General features: G+C 55.9%; 1 protein-coding gene across 1 annotated transcript in view; it reads left to right on the forward strand.

Moving 5' to 3' along the window:
- Positions 1 to 17,972, forward strand: part of LOC132385498 (filamin-A-like) — a 122,615-nt gene that overhangs the window by 58,504 nt on the left and 46,139 nt on the right. The window contains exons 5-13 of the mRNA XM_059957611.1: positions 1,251 to 1,398; positions 2,506 to 2,624; positions 3,553 to 3,630; positions 5,036 to 5,198; positions 5,531 to 5,731; positions 8,089 to 8,226; positions 15,479 to 15,605; positions 16,401 to 16,537; positions 17,646 to 17,839. Coding sequence (XP_059813594.1) covers positions 1,251 to 1,398; positions 2,506 to 2,624; positions 3,553 to 3,630; positions 5,036 to 5,198; positions 5,531 to 5,731; positions 8,089 to 8,226; positions 15,479 to 15,605; positions 16,401 to 16,537; positions 17,646 to 17,839 — 1,305 coding nt within the window. The remainder of the gene's footprint in view (positions 1 to 1,250; positions 1,399 to 2,505; positions 2,625 to 3,552; positions 3,631 to 5,035; positions 5,199 to 5,530; positions 5,732 to 8,088; positions 8,227 to 15,478; positions 15,606 to 16,400; positions 16,538 to 17,645; positions 17,840 to 17,972) is intronic.

Consider the following 17,972-nt stretch of genomic DNA (forward strand, 5'->3'; position numbering starts at 1 on the left):
CCCCTCACACCCTCTCTGGAGCCCCTCACCACACCCTCTCTGGAGCCCCTCACCACACCCTCTCTGGAGCCCCTCACCACACCCTCTCTGGAGCCCCTCACCACACCCTCTCTGGAGCCCCCTCCACTCTCTCCGGAGCCCCTCCCCCCACCCTCTCTGGAGCCTCCCCCCACCCTGTCTGGAGCCTCACCCCCACCCCCCGGAACCTCCCCCTACCCCTCTCTCCAGAGCCCCTCACCACACCCACCCTGTCACAGAGTTTCCTCAGGCGGCAGCACAGCTTCCTGACTCTCAAGCGCAGTTCGTCGACTAACCCGGGCGAGCTTGCCGTACGCCGGGGGGTTCCCGCAGCGGCCCCGCGCGGAGGGTGTGACTTCTCCGCTGGCCACCCGCTTCATTTCTTCCTCCCGTTCCCATTCCGACACGGCCTCCTCTGCTGACACGATGAGACCAATCCCGGGCTGGAGCAGCGACTCCTCCTGTTCCGTCTGGGTAGCCTCGAACTTGACGGCGTAGAAATGGATTTCCCTGAGTTCCGGTAACTTCTCTGCCCCTCTCTCTCTCTATCTTTTCTGATCCCTGTTCCGGTCTTAACCTGTCTCTTGTCCTCACCTCCCTCAGGTCCCCCTTGCCTCCCTCTTTCTGTTCCCTGTCCTGTTAGTTAATTTATGAACACGTGAGCAGGCCCTGCCAGCTCTTCGAGGACCCAGCAAACCTCGTCAACCCGACAAACCCTGACCGAATCACGGGCCGATTTACCAGCCAGCCTACCCGGTACGTCTGTGGAAAACCCACTCATTCCATGGCTGCCGGAGGTGAACTCTGAACCCTAGGGCACCCCAAGCTGTAATGGCACTGCACTACCCACGGCGCCCAATCAGATTCTTCCTTCTTCCTTCTTCAGCCCTTCGCCGTTCCACCTATCACCTCCCAGCTTCTTACTTCACCCTGCCTCTCCACCCACCCCCCACTCACCTGCCAACTAATACTCCTTCCCCCTCCCCCCAGCATCTTATTCTGGCTTCTTCCCCCCCCCCCCCCCTTTCCTTTCCAGTCCTAAAAAATGTTCTCTGGCCAAAGTGTCGACTGATTACCTCCTCTCCATAGATGCTGCCTGACCTGCTGAGTTCCCCCGGCATTTTGTTTGTGAACTTGTCGCACACCTTCTTTGCCATCCAATCCACCTGTGCAGTAGCATCCTAAACTTCTTCTCCCTCCTCTCTCTTTTCTGTCTCTCCACCTCCCCTCAGGTTATCACCCCCGAGGAAATCCTGGACCCCAACGTGGACGAGCATTCCGTCATGACGTACCTGTCGCAGTTTCCCAAAGCCAAGCTCAAACCGGGGGCCCCCCTTCGGCCAAAGCTCAATCCAAAGAAAGCTAGAGCCTATGGACCAGGTCTGTCTTCGCCGTGGTTTTATAGGAATTGTCTTCGTTAGCTGCCTAACCTACTGAAAATATGATTTTCAAATTATTATTCCCATTTTGTACTTGGAAAAAAATCATTAATATTATTTATTATTATTATTGTAATTAATTTTTCTCAGCTTAGCATGGCGAAGCACACTCCTTTCTCCATTGCTAGCATGTTTCAGACTTTCCTAGTGCTATTTAGTATTGAGGCTTTCTGGTTAATTGCATAGATTGTGCTCTGGTGCCCTAATTGTTTAACGCTATTGTTAGTGCCTTTGGGACGATAACATTTGTAGATATTACTATTGGGAACAATGTATGCTTTGTTCATGTTCCATAGTCTTTCAATTTCCTTTTTTAATTCAGCATACTTCTGTTGTTTTTCACTTGCTGATCTCTGTAAGCTGTGTGTGTTTGGAATGACTATATCTGCTAGGTAGGTTTTCTTTTGCTTGTAAATCCTGTATCAGTATATCTGGAAGGTTACTGTGGAATTGCCTATCTGTAATAACGGATTAATTGTAATATAGCGTGTAGGACTCTGATGCTAAAGCTAGATCAAGCTTGTACTTATAGTAAGGTATGATTTCTTTTATGAGTTTGTATTTTAAAGCAAGATTTTGGTGAATGATGTTTGCCCACTTGATTGTGTCTGTGTAAGTAATCAGACTGAGTTAAGCTGCTGCGGGATCCTGGGAAGTGTTGTCGCTTCCGGTTTCTCCTGGCATTTTCTGCATCGATCGTCTTGAATCTGCTGGTCTTTTATTTATGTGTTTTTGGTATTTTTTTTTGTGTCAGCCACCTGGTCCTGATTGCCACCAAAAACTCTTCTGTTTCTGGGAAGAGGTGTCCAACTCTGAGCCGGGCGTTCTCCGCTTCCTTGTTGATCTCGAGTCTGCTCAGACCGTGTGACATCTTCCACGGAGAGTCAAGCTCTTCCATCGCTTAACTTTTTCTTCAATAGTGATAACGTCCTCGTTTTTCTGGGTTGTGCTTTCAGATGAGTTTAGTGCGATGTTGTGCTCGCCCTAAACCTTTTTATTATTAGTAATGGTATTTAAATTTTCTCTCCCTCCGCTCCTCGGTTCTCAGGCATTGAACCAACTGGGAACGTGGTGATGAGGAAGGCGGAATTCACCGTGGAGACAGTGAGCGCCGGGCTTGGCGAGGTGCTCGTTTACGTCGAAGACCCTGCGGGCCATCGTGAGGAGGTGAGCTACCATCCCCAACCCCTCCACTTCGATTCTCTCCCTCCGATGCCTCAGCAAAGTAGTGTTGGCCACGGCAGGTGGATGGGTCGGGAAGACTGGATTCTGTGGGAGCTGTTGGAAAGGGGGAGCACCGGCCGCAATAACGATCACAACACAGGTTATGTGCTCCCAATATCAATCTGCAGAATGTGTTGGAAAGGGGGAGCACCGGCTGCAATAACGATCCCAGCATGGCTCAATGTGCTCCGACTATCAAATTACATTGGGGGGCTTGGAGGGTGAGCTGTGGACTGTGGACCATGATGTTTCTATACTGATGAAAGTCTTCAGATTGTTTGCATGCGTGCACTTCAATAATTTTTGTTCTGAAAGCAGGCCATTTGGCCCCTCTGCTCTGCTCTGGTATCCTCCGCTTGTTGGTGTTTGTCCAACTCCCCCTCTGAAGCCCCAATCATTCTGGTTTGGGGCTGTGAGGGGAGATGGAGGAAGCTCCACCACAACCCAGCCTACAGTTTTTGGGATCTTGCAGTGCACAAGCCAGCTTGTCCCATGGACCATTGTCTTCTGTGGGTCAGTTCCCAATAGCGGGGGGAGCCTAGGACCAGAGGCAGCCTCAGAATAGCAGAGTGTCCCTATAGAACAGAGATGAGGAGGAATCTCTTTAGCCAGAGGGTGGTGAGTCTGTGGAGTTTGTTGTCGCAGACGGCTGTGGAGGCTGAGTCACTGGGTGTATTTAAAGCAGAGGCTGATGGGTTTTTCATTAGTCAGGGTGTCAAAGGTTACGGGGAGGGGGCAGGAGAATGCGGTTGAGAGGGAAAATAAATCAGTCATGATGGAATGGCAGAGCAGACTCGATGGGCCGAGTGGCCTAAATCTGCTATGTCTTACGGTTTCTCTTTCATTTTCCTCCCTTCCCTCCCCCCGGCAGGCAAAGGTGACGGCGAACAACGACAAGAACCGCACCTACTCCGTTTACTACATTCCCAAGGTGGTCGGACTGCACAAGGTAAGGACCCTGCCCTGGGTCCTAGTGCCCATTCCCACCTCCGTCTCGGCTGGGCCCCGCGCCCCCTTCCCCTTGGCCAGTTGGAGAGTCTTCAATGCGGTTGGTCTCGACCTATCCCTGGGTCGAATGACCGCACGTACTTTCAGTGCGAGGGCAGGGCCTTGTATAACTTAGAACTTAAAACTTGGAACACTACAGGCCCTTCAGCCCACAATGTTGTGCTGACCTTTTAATCTACTCTACGATCAATCCAACCCTCCATTTTTCTATCGTCCATGTACCTAGCTAAGAGGCCCTTAGGTGTCCCTAGTGTATCTGCCTCCACCACCACCCCTGGCAGGTGTTCCATGCATCCACCAGTCTTTGAGTTATACTTTCCTCCAATCACATTAAAATTATTCCCCTGGAGGGAAGTTCTCTGCCTGTCCCCTCTTGACCAATGCCTCATATCATCTTGTGCACCTCTATCGAGTCGCCGCTCATCCTCCTTCGCTCTAAAGAGAAAAGCCCTAGCTTGCTCAACTCGGTAAGACGTGCTCTGTTATCGAGGCAGCGTCCAGGTAAATCTCCCCTGTACACTCTCGAAAGCTTCCACATCCTTCTTACAATCAGACGACCCACACTGAACTCTTAGTGTGGTCTAACCAGGGTTTTATAGAGCTGCAATGTTATCTCTTGGCTCTTGAACATAATTCCCCAACTAACGAAGGCCAGCACACCATACTCCTTCTGATCCGTCCGACGGACTTTGAGGGATCTGTGGACGTGAACCCCAAGATCCTGTTGTTCCTGTCTTTCACCCTGCATCAGCCCTTCCAAAGTGAATGAACTTCACACTTCTCGGGCTTGAACTCCATCTGCCACTTCTCAGCCCAGGTTAGTGTGGGAGGCAACATAACCTCGTATTAAACTGCCCCCCCTCCCCAAGAGATCAATCCCTCTGACAGCCGACTGCACGCAACTGCCCTAGACTCTCTCGGTACGACCAATCCAATCCGTTACGCCCATCGAAACAGACGGTGCAAAGTGTCGTTTGCGTCAAATCAAATCCGTCAGGTTGCGCTGGAGACAGCCTGCAACTCGCTGACCCTAACCCTGCGCCCTTGGCACGTGGAAGAAACCGCCGCGGTCGCAGGGAGAATGGAGAAACTCGTTAGACGGTGGCGGGTTTTGAACCCTGGACGACTGACGCCGTGACAGGGTTCCGTGGACTGTTTCGCTCCTGTGGGAGTCCGAGGATGATCCGCGCTCGGCCTCGAGAGCCATGGCGGCCGGCGGACCCCCACACCCTGTCGAGCCCCACCGGAGAGCGGGTCCAACACTCCCCCCCACCCCACCCCGGCGCAGGGTCTTCACCGTAGAGCTGATGGCCCGCATTTACCACCCCTCCCTCTGTCTCCGCTAGGTGACCGTGCTGTTCGCAGGGCAGCACATCTCCAAGAGCCCCTTCGAGGTGACGGTGGGAAAGGCCCAGGGCGATGCCAGCAAGGTGACAGCCCAGGGCCCCGGGTTGGAGTCCCTGGGAAACGTCGCCAACAAGGCCACCTACTTCGACATCTACACCGCAGGTAGGGTGCGGCAGCGCGGGAGGGGCCGTTCTCCTGACATCCCTGTCCCTCCCCCTCTATCCTACCCGTCTTGGGGCAGAGAGAGAGGGTGTGGGGGAGGTGACCCTGGGGAGGGTTGTTGAGGGAAGTGAGGGGCACAGTGGGTTGGAGACGGGGAAGGAGGGGCCAAATTAGGTAGGAGGGGAGGGTGTTGGTGGTTTGGAGGGGAGAGGCGCAATGGGGTGAGAGAGGCGGGCGGGTTGTGTGAGGTGCGATGGGAGGGTCGCGGTGAGGTGGGGGGCTCTGCATGAGCGTTAATCTGACCTCCGACCCCTTGCTCTCGCTCCCGCCAGGCGCCGGGGTCGGCAACGTGACGGTCACCGTGACCGACCCCAACGGCAAGGAGGACACGGTCAGTGTGGAGCTGGAGGACCGGGGAAACAACTGCTACCACTGCACCTACCGGCCCACCGTTGAGGGGCTCCACACCATCACCATCAGCTTCGCTGGTGCCCCCATCCCCAAGAGCCCCTACTCGGTCACCATCGCCAAAGGTGGGTCCACTCCCCAGCGCGGGACGGACGTGCGGGTGCGGGGTCGGTTTACCGCGATTAGAGGTCGCACAGGCTTCTCTCCGGAGAGCCGGAGGCTGAGGGGAGACCTGCCGGAGGTTTCTAAGAGGCTCAGGAACAGTAGACACAAGGGGTGCTGGAAACCCAAGGCAACGCACGCAAAATGCAGGTCAGGCGGCGTCCATGGAGGGGAATAAACCTCGGGCCGAGGCCCTCCATCGGGATAGGAAAGGAAGGGGGAGGAAGCCAGAATTAGAGGACAAGCTGGAAGGTGATAGGTGAAGCCAGGTGGGCGATGAGGCAAGAAGCTGGGAGTTGATTGGTGGAAGAGGTAAAGAGCTGAAGAAGGAGGAATCTGTTAGGAGAGGAGAGTGGAAAAGGGCACCAGGGGGAGGTGAGGAGACGAGGTAAGAGGTCAGAGTGGAAAGGAAGGGTCAGTGTCTTTCTCTCAGGGTCAGAATCTCTAATATTACAGGACCTGCATTCATGGAGAGAGATCTGCAGGGCAAGTTTTTTTTTTTAACAGAGAGGGAGGGAGGTGTGTGGAGTGTCCTGCCGGGTGAGGTTGTGGAGGCAGATACGATCGAGGCATTTAAAAGGCTCCTGGAGGAGCATTTAATGTCCAGGGAACCGACCGATCTGGACATGTTGTCGGCAAAAGGAGGTTTAATTACTTCAGTTAAAATAGTTTGGCACAACTGTGGTGGTCAGACGGTTTTAAAATGGAAGTTAAATGTCTCTGTGCTCAGTGGCTGCTTTATCAGCAAAACCTGCTCGTTAATGCAAACACCTAATCAGCCAATCACGTGGCAGCAAGCCAATGCATAAAAGCATGCCGACACGGCCAAGAGGTTCAGTTGTTGTTCAGGATGCGACAAGGGGAAGGACCGAGACTTTGATTGTTGGTGCCAGATGGGGAGGTCTGAGGATCTGCTGATGTGCACTGCAGTTTCCAGAGTTTACAGAGAGTAGGCTGGGAAATGGAAGAACCACCTCCACGGTGGTTCCGTGGGCAAAAACGCCTTGTGAATTAGACACGTCAGCAGAGTAAAGAGTCCAGTTCTGGTCACCTAACTAGAGGAAAAATGCCAATAAGATTGAAAGAGTGTACAGAAAGTTTAAAAGATGTTGCTGGGACTTGGGACCTCAGTTACAAGGAAAGTCTGAATAGGTCAGGACTTGATTTCCTGGAGCGGAGGGGAATGAGGGGATAGAGGCATACAAAATTATTAGGGGTTTAGATAGGGTAAAGGAGGGCTTTTGCCACTGAAGTTGGGTGAGACTAGAACTAGAGGTCAAAGGTTGAGGGTGAAAGGTGAAATATTTCAGGCCAAACACGGGGGGGGGGGGGGGGGGGCAACTTCTTCACTCAGAGGGCAGTGGAACGAGCTGCCAGCGGAGGTGGGTTAGATTTCAACGTCGAAGAGGAGCTTGGATAGGTACCGGGATGGGAGAACAGTGGAGGACAACGGTCCAGGACTTGGCAGATTGACAGTACAGCACAGAACTAGATGGGCAGAAGGGCTGTTTCTGTTTGCTCTGAGCAGTTCCTCGTACCAGCTCTCCTTCCCCCACCCCCTCGAGGGAGAGTGCTCCCGTTGAGTTCCTCTGGAGTTGGGTGGGTTGGGTTGGTCTGGGTTGGGAATGGAGTGGCTCGCGGATTTGGCCAGAGACTTGACTGCCTTCTCTCTTCCTCTACTGTTTTCTCTCTCTCTCTTTTCTCTCTCCCTCTCTCTCGCATGCTCGTCTTCTCTCCCCTGCACTCTGACTCTCGCCCGTCTCCGGGACATGGGATGCTGCTCCGGCTGAACTCCTCCTGCTGCTGGTGCCTTTCTTTCTGACGGTTCCAGTGAGTCTATCCGCGGTTCTGACCCTCTCAAAGCTCCCCCACTGGCAGAAGTGACGCCGGCCCTTTGGCCCTAATGTTGATGCCAACCCTCTTCTCCCCGCCTTGGCGCTGCGCGGGTCTCTGGCGTCCTCCGTCATCTCCTGGTCAAGGCTATTCGGCCCACACTCGGGTCCCTTGTCCCTGTTATGACCTTCTTGGAAGATCCTGCCCTGTCTCTCCCCCTCACTACCCTCTACCCCCTTCTTCCCTTTCCCTCCCTCCTCTCCACCCTCCACCTCCTCCCCATTGGGCCAACGTAGTCCAATTCCACCCTCACCCGCCCCCTACCCCCCCCATTTCCGAGGTGGTGTCCCCACCCAGCCGGAGACGTTGCCCCCCCCCCCGTTCTCCATTGGGGGGGAGGGGTGTTGGTTGGGAAATCTCCTCTATGGGTGGGTTATCACTCCCCTCTCCTTTTATTAAAAATTCTTCTTGCCCCCCGCCCCCACAGCGTGTAACCCCAATGCCTGCCGGGCCATCGGCAGGGGGCTGCAGCCCAAGGGAGTGCGGCTAAAGGAGACGGCGGACTTCAAAGTCTACACCCAGGGAGCGGGCAGCGGAGAGCTGAAAGTGCTGGTGAAGGACCCGAGTAAGTCGCGGGACTGGGGGGGCACGCGGTTCTCCGGGAGGCGTAGGGGATGCAGGTGGGGGCTGATTCCGGAAGGAAAGCAAGATCTGCCTCTTTTTGCCCCCCACACCAGAATTTCAATCCCTCTGATGAGGGAATGCTCCTCCCCCAACTAAGAGTTCAGGGTAGCGTGTCTGCTGACCGGTTACACAAACACCAGCGGCCTTGAATGGTAACGCCCCTCCCCCCGCAACGCCCTTGAAGGTGTCGGAATCAGCCCAGGAAAAGCCCTCGCTACCCTCAAGCACCCCTACAAGGAGCAATGGCACAAGGAAGCACCGTCTTTCATCAAGGACCCCCAAGACCTTGACCCTGCTCTCTCCTCGCTGCTGCCTTCCGGGAGGAGGTACAGGAGCCTCAGGTCCCACACCACCAGGTTCAGGAACAGTTATTACCCCTCAACCATCAGGAAGGAGGTACAGGAGCCTCAGGTCCCACACCACCAGGTTCAGGAACAGTTATTACCCCTCAACCATCAGGAAGGAGATACAGGAGCCTCAGGTCCCACACCACCAGGTTCAGGAACAGTTATTACCCCTCAACCATCAGGGAGGAGGTACAGGAGCCTCAGGTCCCACACCACCAGGTTCACGAACAGTTATTACCCCTCAATCATCGGGAAGGAGGTACAGGAGCCTCAGGTCCCACACCACCAGGTTCACGAACAGTTATTACCCCTCAACCATCGGGAAGGAGGTACAGGAGCCTCAGGTCCCCCACCACCAGGTTCAGGAACAGTTATTACCCCTCAACCATCAGGAAGGAGGTACAGGAGCCCCAGGTCCCACACCACCAGGTTCAGGAACAGTTATTACCCCTCAACCATCAGGAAGGAGATACAGGAGCCTCAGGTCCCACACCACCAGGTTCAGGAACAGTTATTACCCCTCAACCATCGGGAAGGAGGTACAGGTGCCTCAGGTCCCACACCACCAGGTTCAGGAACAGTTATTACCCCTCAACCATCGGGAAGGAGGTACAGGAGCCTCAGGTCCCCCACCACCAGGTTCAGGAACAGTTATTACCCCTCAACCATCAGGAAGGAGGTACAGGAGCCTCAGGTCCCACACCACCAGGTTCAGGAACAGTTATCACCCCTCAACCATCAGGAAGGAGGTACAGGAGCCTCAGGTCCCACACCACCAGGTTCAGGAACAGTTATTACCCCTCAACCATCAGGGAGGAGGTACAGGAGCCTCAGGTCCCACTCCACCAGGTTCAGGAACAGTTATTACCCCTCAACCATTGGGAAGGAGGTAGAGGAGCCTCAGGTCCCACACCACCAGGTTCAGGAACAATTATTACCCCCTCAACCATCAGGCTCCTGAACCAGAGTGGATAACTTCACCCACCCCAACACTGAGCTGATCCCACAACCCACAGACTCGCTTTCAAGGACTCCACATTCACAAGATTATTATTTGTATTTTGCAAGTTTTTCAGTTTCTGTTCGTGTGTAGTTTTTCATGGACTCTGTTGTTCTACTGTGAATGCCTGCAAGATACAGGCAGTCCGCGAGTTACAAACGTCCGCCTTACAGACAACTCGTACTTACGAACCGAGGAAGGAGAACGCCATTCGCCATTTTAAGTCATTGTCGTTGACACTCTATTGAGTGTTTAACTTTGTATTTGGCTTTAATTTTCCTTAGTAAGATTCAACCCCCCCCCCCCCCTCCACCCCGCTCCGGTCGGCTGGTGGCACAGTGAGATCAACACCGGGCTGGAGAACGGAGTTTTCCAAGTTCGACCCAGTGATAGATCACTCCCGTGCTGGGTCGATCCCGAACCAGTGACTCCCGGACCGTCCGTGCCGGGTCGATGTCGATCCAGTGACTCCCGGACCGTCCGTCCCGGATCGATCCCGAACCAGTGACTCCCGGACCGTCCGTGCCGGGTCGACGTCGATCCAGTGACTCCCGTACCGTCTGTGCCGGGTCGATCCCGAACCAGTGACTCCCGTACCGTCCGTGCCGGTTCGATCTCGATCCAGTGACTCCCGTACCGTCTGTGCCGGGTCGATCCCGAACCAGTGACTCCCGTACCGTCCGTGCCGGTTCGATCCCGAACCAGTGACTCCCGTACCGTCCGTGCCGGGTCGATCTCGATCCAGTGACTCCCGTACCGTCTGTGCCGGGTCGATCCCGAACCAGTGACTCCCGTACCGTCCGTGCCGGTTCGATCTCGATCCAGTGACTCCCGTACCGTCCGTGCCGGGTTGATGTCGATCCAGCGACTCCCGTACCGTCCGTGCCGGTTCGATCCCGAACCAGTGACTCCCGTACCGTCCGTGCCGGGTCGATCTCGATCCAGTGACTCCCGTACCGTCCGTGCCGGGTCGATCTCGATCCAGTGACTCCCGTACCGTCCGTGCCGGGTCGATCTCGATCCAGTGACTCCCGTACCGTCTGTGCCGGGTCGATCCCGAACCAGTGACTCCCGGACCGTCCGTGCCGGGTCGATCTCGATCCAGTGACTCCCGTACCGTCTGTGCCGGGTCGATCCCGATCCAGTGACTCCCGTACCGTCCGTGTTGGGTCGATCTCGATCCAGTGACTCCCGTACCGTCCGTGTCGGGTTGATGTCGAACCAGTGACTCCCGTACCGTCTGTGTTGGGTCGATCTCGATCCAGTGACTCCCGTACCGTCCGTGCCGGGTCGATCTCGATCCGGTGACTCCCGTACCGTCCGTGCCGGGTCGATCCTGATCCAGTGACTCCCGTACCGTCCGTGCCGGGTCGATCCTGAACCAGTGACTCCCGGACCGTCCGTGCCGGGTCGACGTCGATCCAGTGACTCCCGTACCGTCCGTGCCGGGTCGATCCCGAACCAGTGACTCCCGGACCGTCCGTGCTGGGTCGATCCCGAACCAGTGACTCCCGTACCGTCCGTGCCGGGTCGATCCTGAACCAGTGACTCCCGGACCGTCCGTGCCGGGTCGACGTCGATCCAGTGACTCCCGTACCGTCCGTGCCGGGTCGATCCCGAACCAGTGACTCCCGGACCGTCCGTGCTGGGTCGATCCCGAACCAGTGACTCCTGTACCGTCCGTGCCGGGTTGATGTCGATCCAGTGACTCCCGGACCGTCCGTGCCGGGTTGATGTCGATCCAGCGACTCCCGTACCGTCCGTGCCGGGTCGATCTCGATCCAGTGACTCCCGTACCGTCCGTGCCGGGTCGATCCCGATCCAGTGACTCCCGTACCGTCCGTGCCGGGTCGATCTCGATCCAGTGACTCCCGTACCGTCCGTGCCGGGTCGATCTCGATCCAGTGACTCCCGTACCGTCCGTGCCGGGTTGATGTCGATCCAGTGACTCCCGGACCGTCCGTGCCGGGTCGATCCCGAACCAGTGACTCCCGGACCGTCCGTGCTGGGTCGATCCCGAACCAGTGACTCCCGTACCGTCCGTGCCGGGTCGACGTCGATCCAGTGACTCCCGGACCGTCCGTGCCGGGTCGATCCCGAACCAGTGACTCCCGTACCGTCCGTGCCGGGTCGATCTCGATCCAGTGACTCCCGTACCGTCCGTGCCGGGTCGATCTCGATCCAGTGACTCCCGTACCGTCCGTGCCGGGTTGATGTCGATCCAGTGACTCCCGTACCGTCCGTGCCGGGTCGATCTCGATCCAGTGACTCCCGTACCGTCCGTGCCGGGTCGATCTCGATCCAGTGACTCCCGTACCGTCCGTGCCGGGTGGATCTCGATCCTGTGACTCCTGTACCATCCATGCCGGGTCGATCTCGATCCAGTGACTCCCGTACCATCCGTGCCGGGTCGATCCCGAACCAGTGACTCCGGTACCATCCATGCCGGGTTGATGTCAAGCTCACAACTCGATCCCGTTTTAAAAAAAAACACTGCCACCTCCAGTTTAAATTCCCACGCGGAATATTGTGGAGGATCAAACACCCAAACCCCAGCACAGCCCCCACTTGTCCCATTTAACCTGTCTCAGTGCAGTGGTCCTTAGGACCCAGCGGACCTCGGGAGCCGGCCATTGATGGGAAGCGATCATGATTGAATATAAAGTGGAAATAATAAAGCGTTTGGAAAAAGGTGAAACGCCATCGGTCATTAGAAAAGCGTTAGGCTACAGTCGGTCAACGATTGGAACAATTTTAAAGGATAAAGTGAGAATAATGGAGCATGTGAAAGGCCCTGCCCCGATGAAAGCTGCAATTATTACTAAGCAACGCAGTGGTTTAATTATTTGGAATACATATGTTTCTTAAGTGTTTTATATACATAGAAAGGTAAAATATATACTATATACTAGGACAAATGTTTGACGAACTGACGCTAAATAATACCGGATGTACTTGTTCTGACTTGTGTACAAATCCGACCTAAAGACGGACTTGGGAACGGAACTCGTACGTAACCCAGGGACTGCCTGTACCATCGACTTTGCGGAGAGTGCGTGCCTGGGATGTATGGGGCAGTGTCCGCTACTCTGGAACTTGTGTTCCCACGCATTCAAATTGCCGCACCAGACCTCGGGGCAACTTATGTACCACCTGTTAAGCCACTGGCATTTGGGGCAGCTACGAGAGTCCTCCATCGCTGTCACACACAGCTGTAGAAAGATTCTTCATTGCTCTTTCCACAGCTGTTTTGTTTTCCCAGTCAGGGTTGTTAGCCCGGAGCTGAACCCCCAAACCTGGGGGGCAGATTGACCACTCTTCGTCTGGCCTCTACCCTTTGACCTGTTTGACATGGGCGACCCTACCAAGACTCAAAGCACAAGGGCAACGGAGCTCTCGGGGTCATTGAGGCAAACTTCCAACCCCTACAAGCTTGGGGCCCTCTTGTAGGAGGGGTGACTAGTCGGGGTGCTTTCTGCAGGACATCTGCAGAAGTTTGTTAACGTTTGGTGAGTTTTACAAGAAAGAATGTGATTTACACCATCCTCTCGCGTGCAAGGTGGTCACAGTGTCGCTGGACTGAGGGCGAGTAGGGTTGTGCCGGATGGTTTGAGAACCGAGTGGTTGAAGGGAAGTCGCTGTTCCTGAACCTGGAGGTGTGGGACTTCAGGCTCCTGCACCTCCAGCCCTGACAGGAGCTGTGAGAAGGGGCATGGCGGGGGTCTCGTGATTGCAGCAAATGCCCGCCACGGGATGGCGTTGGCGAAACACGATGGCGATTTGCCGGTCGATCCGCCTCTGGACAACAATCAGCCGACAAACTGGAGGTTCCCTTTGAGACACCGGCTCGTGATTTTCCTGAAGGACCTGGCAAGCCTGCCCCGCAAGAAAGCTGGAACTGCACCCTGAAGACCAGCTGGAAGAGAGAGCGCCAGGCGGGGCTTCAAGCCCGATTAAGGCGTCAAGGCCCGCGAGTGGAAACCGGTACTCTGTGCCGGCTGAGCCTGCCCCGTGTTCGACCTGTCTCCCCTTCTTTTCACCGTGGGGTGAGAGGATCGAGAGTCTTGGGGCCCCAGGGCCACCAGGTTTGTTGTCCCGCACCTATCGGGCTCCTGGGCCAGTTTCTCTCGCCTCAGCGCTAAGCTGACTCCTTACTTGAGAAAGGACGTGCTGCCATTGGACGGGGTCCAGAGGAGGTTCACAAAAATGAACCCAGGAGCGAAAGGGTTAACGTCCAGCTCCGGTACTCACTTCACCTGAGAAGAATGGGTAGGCGGGATCCTATTGAGTATTGTAGGCCTCGATAGAGTGAACAGGGAGAGGATGTTTCCTGCAGTGAGGGAGTCCAGGGCCAGAGGGCACAGAATAGAAGGACGTCCCTTTAGAACAGAGATGAGGAGGAATTTCTTTAGCCAGAGGGTGGTGATTCTGTGGAATTCAGTGCCACAGACGGCTGTGGAGGCCGAGTCATTGGGTAGATTTAAAACAGAGGCTGATATGTTCTTGACTAGTCAGGATGTCAGAGGTTACAGGGAGAAGGCAGGAGAATGGGACTGAGAAGGTAATAAATCAGCCCTGATGGAATGGTGGAGCAGACTTAATGGCCTAATTCTGCTCCTATAAGGCGGGGTGGAGATTTGTCCCCACCAAAGGAGGTGTAAGGCGCTCCTTCCCTCCGCTAGCCTGCAGGTCACCCTGGGGCAAGGTGTGACCCCTATCAGGGTCATGTGAAGCCATGAGGGCAGGTAGTGGATACGCAGTCGGAGCCTAACACGAGTCCTGGTTGTGCGATCACTGACTCCAGACGGACAATCTCTGAAGAGTATTGATAACGGCTGGGGGGTCACCTGTCTCATAAGGACACTGCCTAGAAGAAGGCGATGGTAGACAACTTTATCAAGAACAATCATGGTCCTGGAATGATCATAATTGCCCAAGTCATATGACACGGCACATACTGATGATGTCATATGGTCTTATATTCCCTTGAGTCACTTTCTTTCAGACATTTAGACGAAATCCAACTTAGTTTACAAAAGAACGACACACAAACAAAGACTGATAAACAATCAACATGCAAAATAAGAGAAACTGTGCAAATAAGCTAATACTGAGAATATGAGTTGAGGAGTCAGAGAAAGTGAGTCGTGGAATCGGTTCAGTGTTGGGGTGAGTGAAGTTACCCACACTGGTTCAGGAGCCTGATGGTCAAGGGGTAATAACTGTTGCTGAACCTGGTGGTGTGGGACCTGAGGCTCCTGTACCTCCTCCTGATGGTCAAGGGGTAATAACTGTTGCTGAACCTGGTGGTGTGGGACCTGAGGCTCCTGTACCTCCTCCTGATGGTCAAGGGGTAATAACTGTTGCTGAACCTGGTGGTGTGGGACCTGAGGCTCCTGTATCTCCTTCCTGATGGTTGAGGGGTGATAACTGTTCCTGAACCTGGTGGTGTGGGACCTGAGGCTCCTGTACCTCCTTCCTGATGGTCAAGGGGTAATAACTTGCTGAACCTGGTGGTGTGGGACCTGAGGCTCCTGTACCTCCTCCCTGATGGCAGCAATGAGAAGAGAGCCTGGCCTGGGTGGTGGGGATCCCTGATGATGGATGCTGCTTCCCTGTGGTGGGCTCCTAGTAGATGTGCTCAATGGATTTGCCCGTGATGGACTGGGTTGTGTCCAACACTTTCCGTTCCCGGGCATTGGTGTTTCCATACCAGGCCGTGATGCAGCCAGTCAGGATTCTCTCCAGTGATGAACTTCCCCGGCCCGCTCGGGATCATTGGGCAGGAACGTGGGTGTTTGTGGGGCGAGGAGGCATGTCTGACCGTGTCTTCTTTCCACTGGCAGAGGGTCTTGAGGAACTGGTCAGGCAGAAGGACCTGGGCGAAGGTGTCTATGCCTGTGAGTACTACCCCAACACGCCGGGCACCTACAGCGTCACCATCACCTGGGGCGGTCAGCACATTCCTCGCAGGTGCGTACCTCCCTCGGCGGCCTGTTTGAACCTGTCCCTCCCCTCCCTCTCTGAATCCCCTTTCCCAGTCACAGTCTGGCACATCTCTGTGCTCCCTCCCCATCCCCTCTCTCCCACTGCCATTCACCCCCTGCTCCCTCTCTCCCCCTCTCTCCCCCTCTCTCCCCCTCTCTCCCCCTCTCTCCCCCTCTCTCCCCCTCTCTCCCCCTCTCTCTCCCCCTCTCTCTCCCCCCCTCTCCCCCCTCTCCCCCCTCTCCCCCCTCTCCCCCCCCTCTCCCCCCCTCTCCCCCCCTCTCCCCCCCTCTCCCCCCCTCTCCCCCCCTCTCCCCCCCTCTCCCCCCCTCTCCCCCCCTCCCCCCTCTCCCCCCTCTCCCCCCTCTCCCCCCTCTCCCCCCTCTCCCCCCTCTCCCCCCTCTCCCCCCTCTCCCCCCCTCTCCCCCCTCTCCCCCCCTCCCCCCCCTCTCCCCCCTCATCGCCACCCCATCCCCTCTCTCCCCATCCCCCATCCCCTCTCTCCCCATCCCATCCCTCATCCCCTCCACCCCTCATCACCCCTCTCTCCCCCTCCATCCTTCTCCACCCCTTTCCCCAACATCATCCATCTTTTCTAGCCCCCTCTCCCCCACCCTCCCTCTTTCCCTCTGACTCGCTCTCTTTCTCTCCTCTGTGCTCGGTTTCACTCTGTTCTCTCTCCCTTCCTCCATCGTGGTTTCTCCCCTCTCCCCCACTGTGCCGTTCCTCCAACCCACTTCCTCAGCGCCTAACTCAGCGAGCCTCCTCTCCCTCCTCCCACAGCCCCTTCGAGGTGAAGGTGGGGTCCGAGGCCGGCCCGCAGAAGGTGAGGGCGTGGGGTCCGGGCCTGGAGGGCGGTGTGGCTGGACAGTCGGCCGACTTCGTGGTGGAGGCCATCGGCACCGACGTCGGGACCCTGGGTGAGTGCTGCTGGGCTCGGGAGGCAGTTGGGAGACAGCCGGAGCTGGCCACTCGGCCCATCGAGCCACGTTCTCCCCGCGACTGGACTCGTCCCCGTGCTGGCCGACGTTCACCTGAAGCGTGTTTCTGCGCTCTCCCCGTGGCCGCGTGGCTTTCCCCCGGGTGCTCCGGTTTCCTCCCTCCCATTGGCAGGGATTAGATATCTTTCCCAGAGACAGGCCGGACAAAATCTTTCCTTCAGCTTACTTTGATTTGGGAGTGCTGCTGCAGGGTTCCCTGAAGGGTATAACGTGCAAGTTGTGCTGATGGTGACAAAGGCAAGTGAAATGTTGGCCTGTCTCATTGGGCCAGAAGCTGTATCTCATTAAACAACACATAGGAGCACAACCGGGCCATTTGGCCCATCGAGCCTGGTCCTCCATATACTATCCCTCTCAACCCCCATTCTCCTGCCTTCTCCCCGTAATCTTTGACACCCCGACTACAACCTCTGCTTTAAATACACCCAAAGACTCGGCCTCCACAGTCGTCTGTGGCAATGAATTCCACAGATTCACCGCCCTCGGGCTGAAAGAGATCCCTCATCTCAGTATTAAAGGGACGTCCCTCTATTCTGAGACTGTGCCCTCTGGTCCTAGACTCCCCCACTATTGGAATCCACTCTATCTAGGCCTTTCAGTACTTGACTGTTTTTAATCCTCTCAACCTTCTGAACTCCAGTGAGTACAGGCCCAGAGCCATCAAATACTCCCCATGCATTAACCCTTTCATTCCCAGGATCGTTGTTGTGGACCTCCTCTGGACCCTCTCCGGAGCCGACACATCCTTTCTTAGGAATACTCCAACTGCTGTCCGACCAACGCCTTATAAAATCTCAGCATTACATCCTGGCTTCTATGCATTCCAGTCCTCTCCAAATGAATGCCAACGTGGCTTTTCCCTCGTCACCACCAACACAACTTGCACGTAATACCCTTCAGGGAATCCTACACCAGCACTCCCAAATCAAAATAAGTTGAAAGAGAGACTTTGTCCGGCCTGTCTCTAGGAAAGGCCTTCTCTGCAGCCTCCTCCTCGTAACCGGCCTTCCTCCGCACCCCCTGGCAGGTTTCTCCGTCGAGGGGCCGTCCCAAGCCAAGATCGAGTGCGACGACAAGGGGGACGGCTCGTGCGATGTCCGCTACTGGCCCACGGAGCCCGGCGAGTACGCCGTCCATGTCCTCTGTAACAACGAGGACATCAAGTACAGCCCCTTCATGGCCGACATCCAGGCCGCCCCGCCCAACTTCAAGCCCGACAAGGTGAGCGGAGGGTGGGGGTGGTCTGAGGCAGTGGGGAGGGGAGGAGGGTGCCGGACCTCTTCACACCCTCGTGGGGCACTCGGGGACCCCGCAATTCTGCTTTTGGAGCCAATCGTCAATTTGTGATCTTACC

Source organism: Hypanus sabinus, assembly GCF_030144855.1.
Source record: "Hypanus sabinus isolate sHypSab1 chromosome 24 unlocalized genomic scaffold, sHypSab1.hap1 SUPER_24_unloc_28, whole genome shotgun sequence".
In the NCBI taxonomy this organism is placed as follows: domain Eukaryota; kingdom Metazoa; phylum Chordata; class Chondrichthyes; order Myliobatiformes; family Dasyatidae; genus Hypanus; species Hypanus sabinus.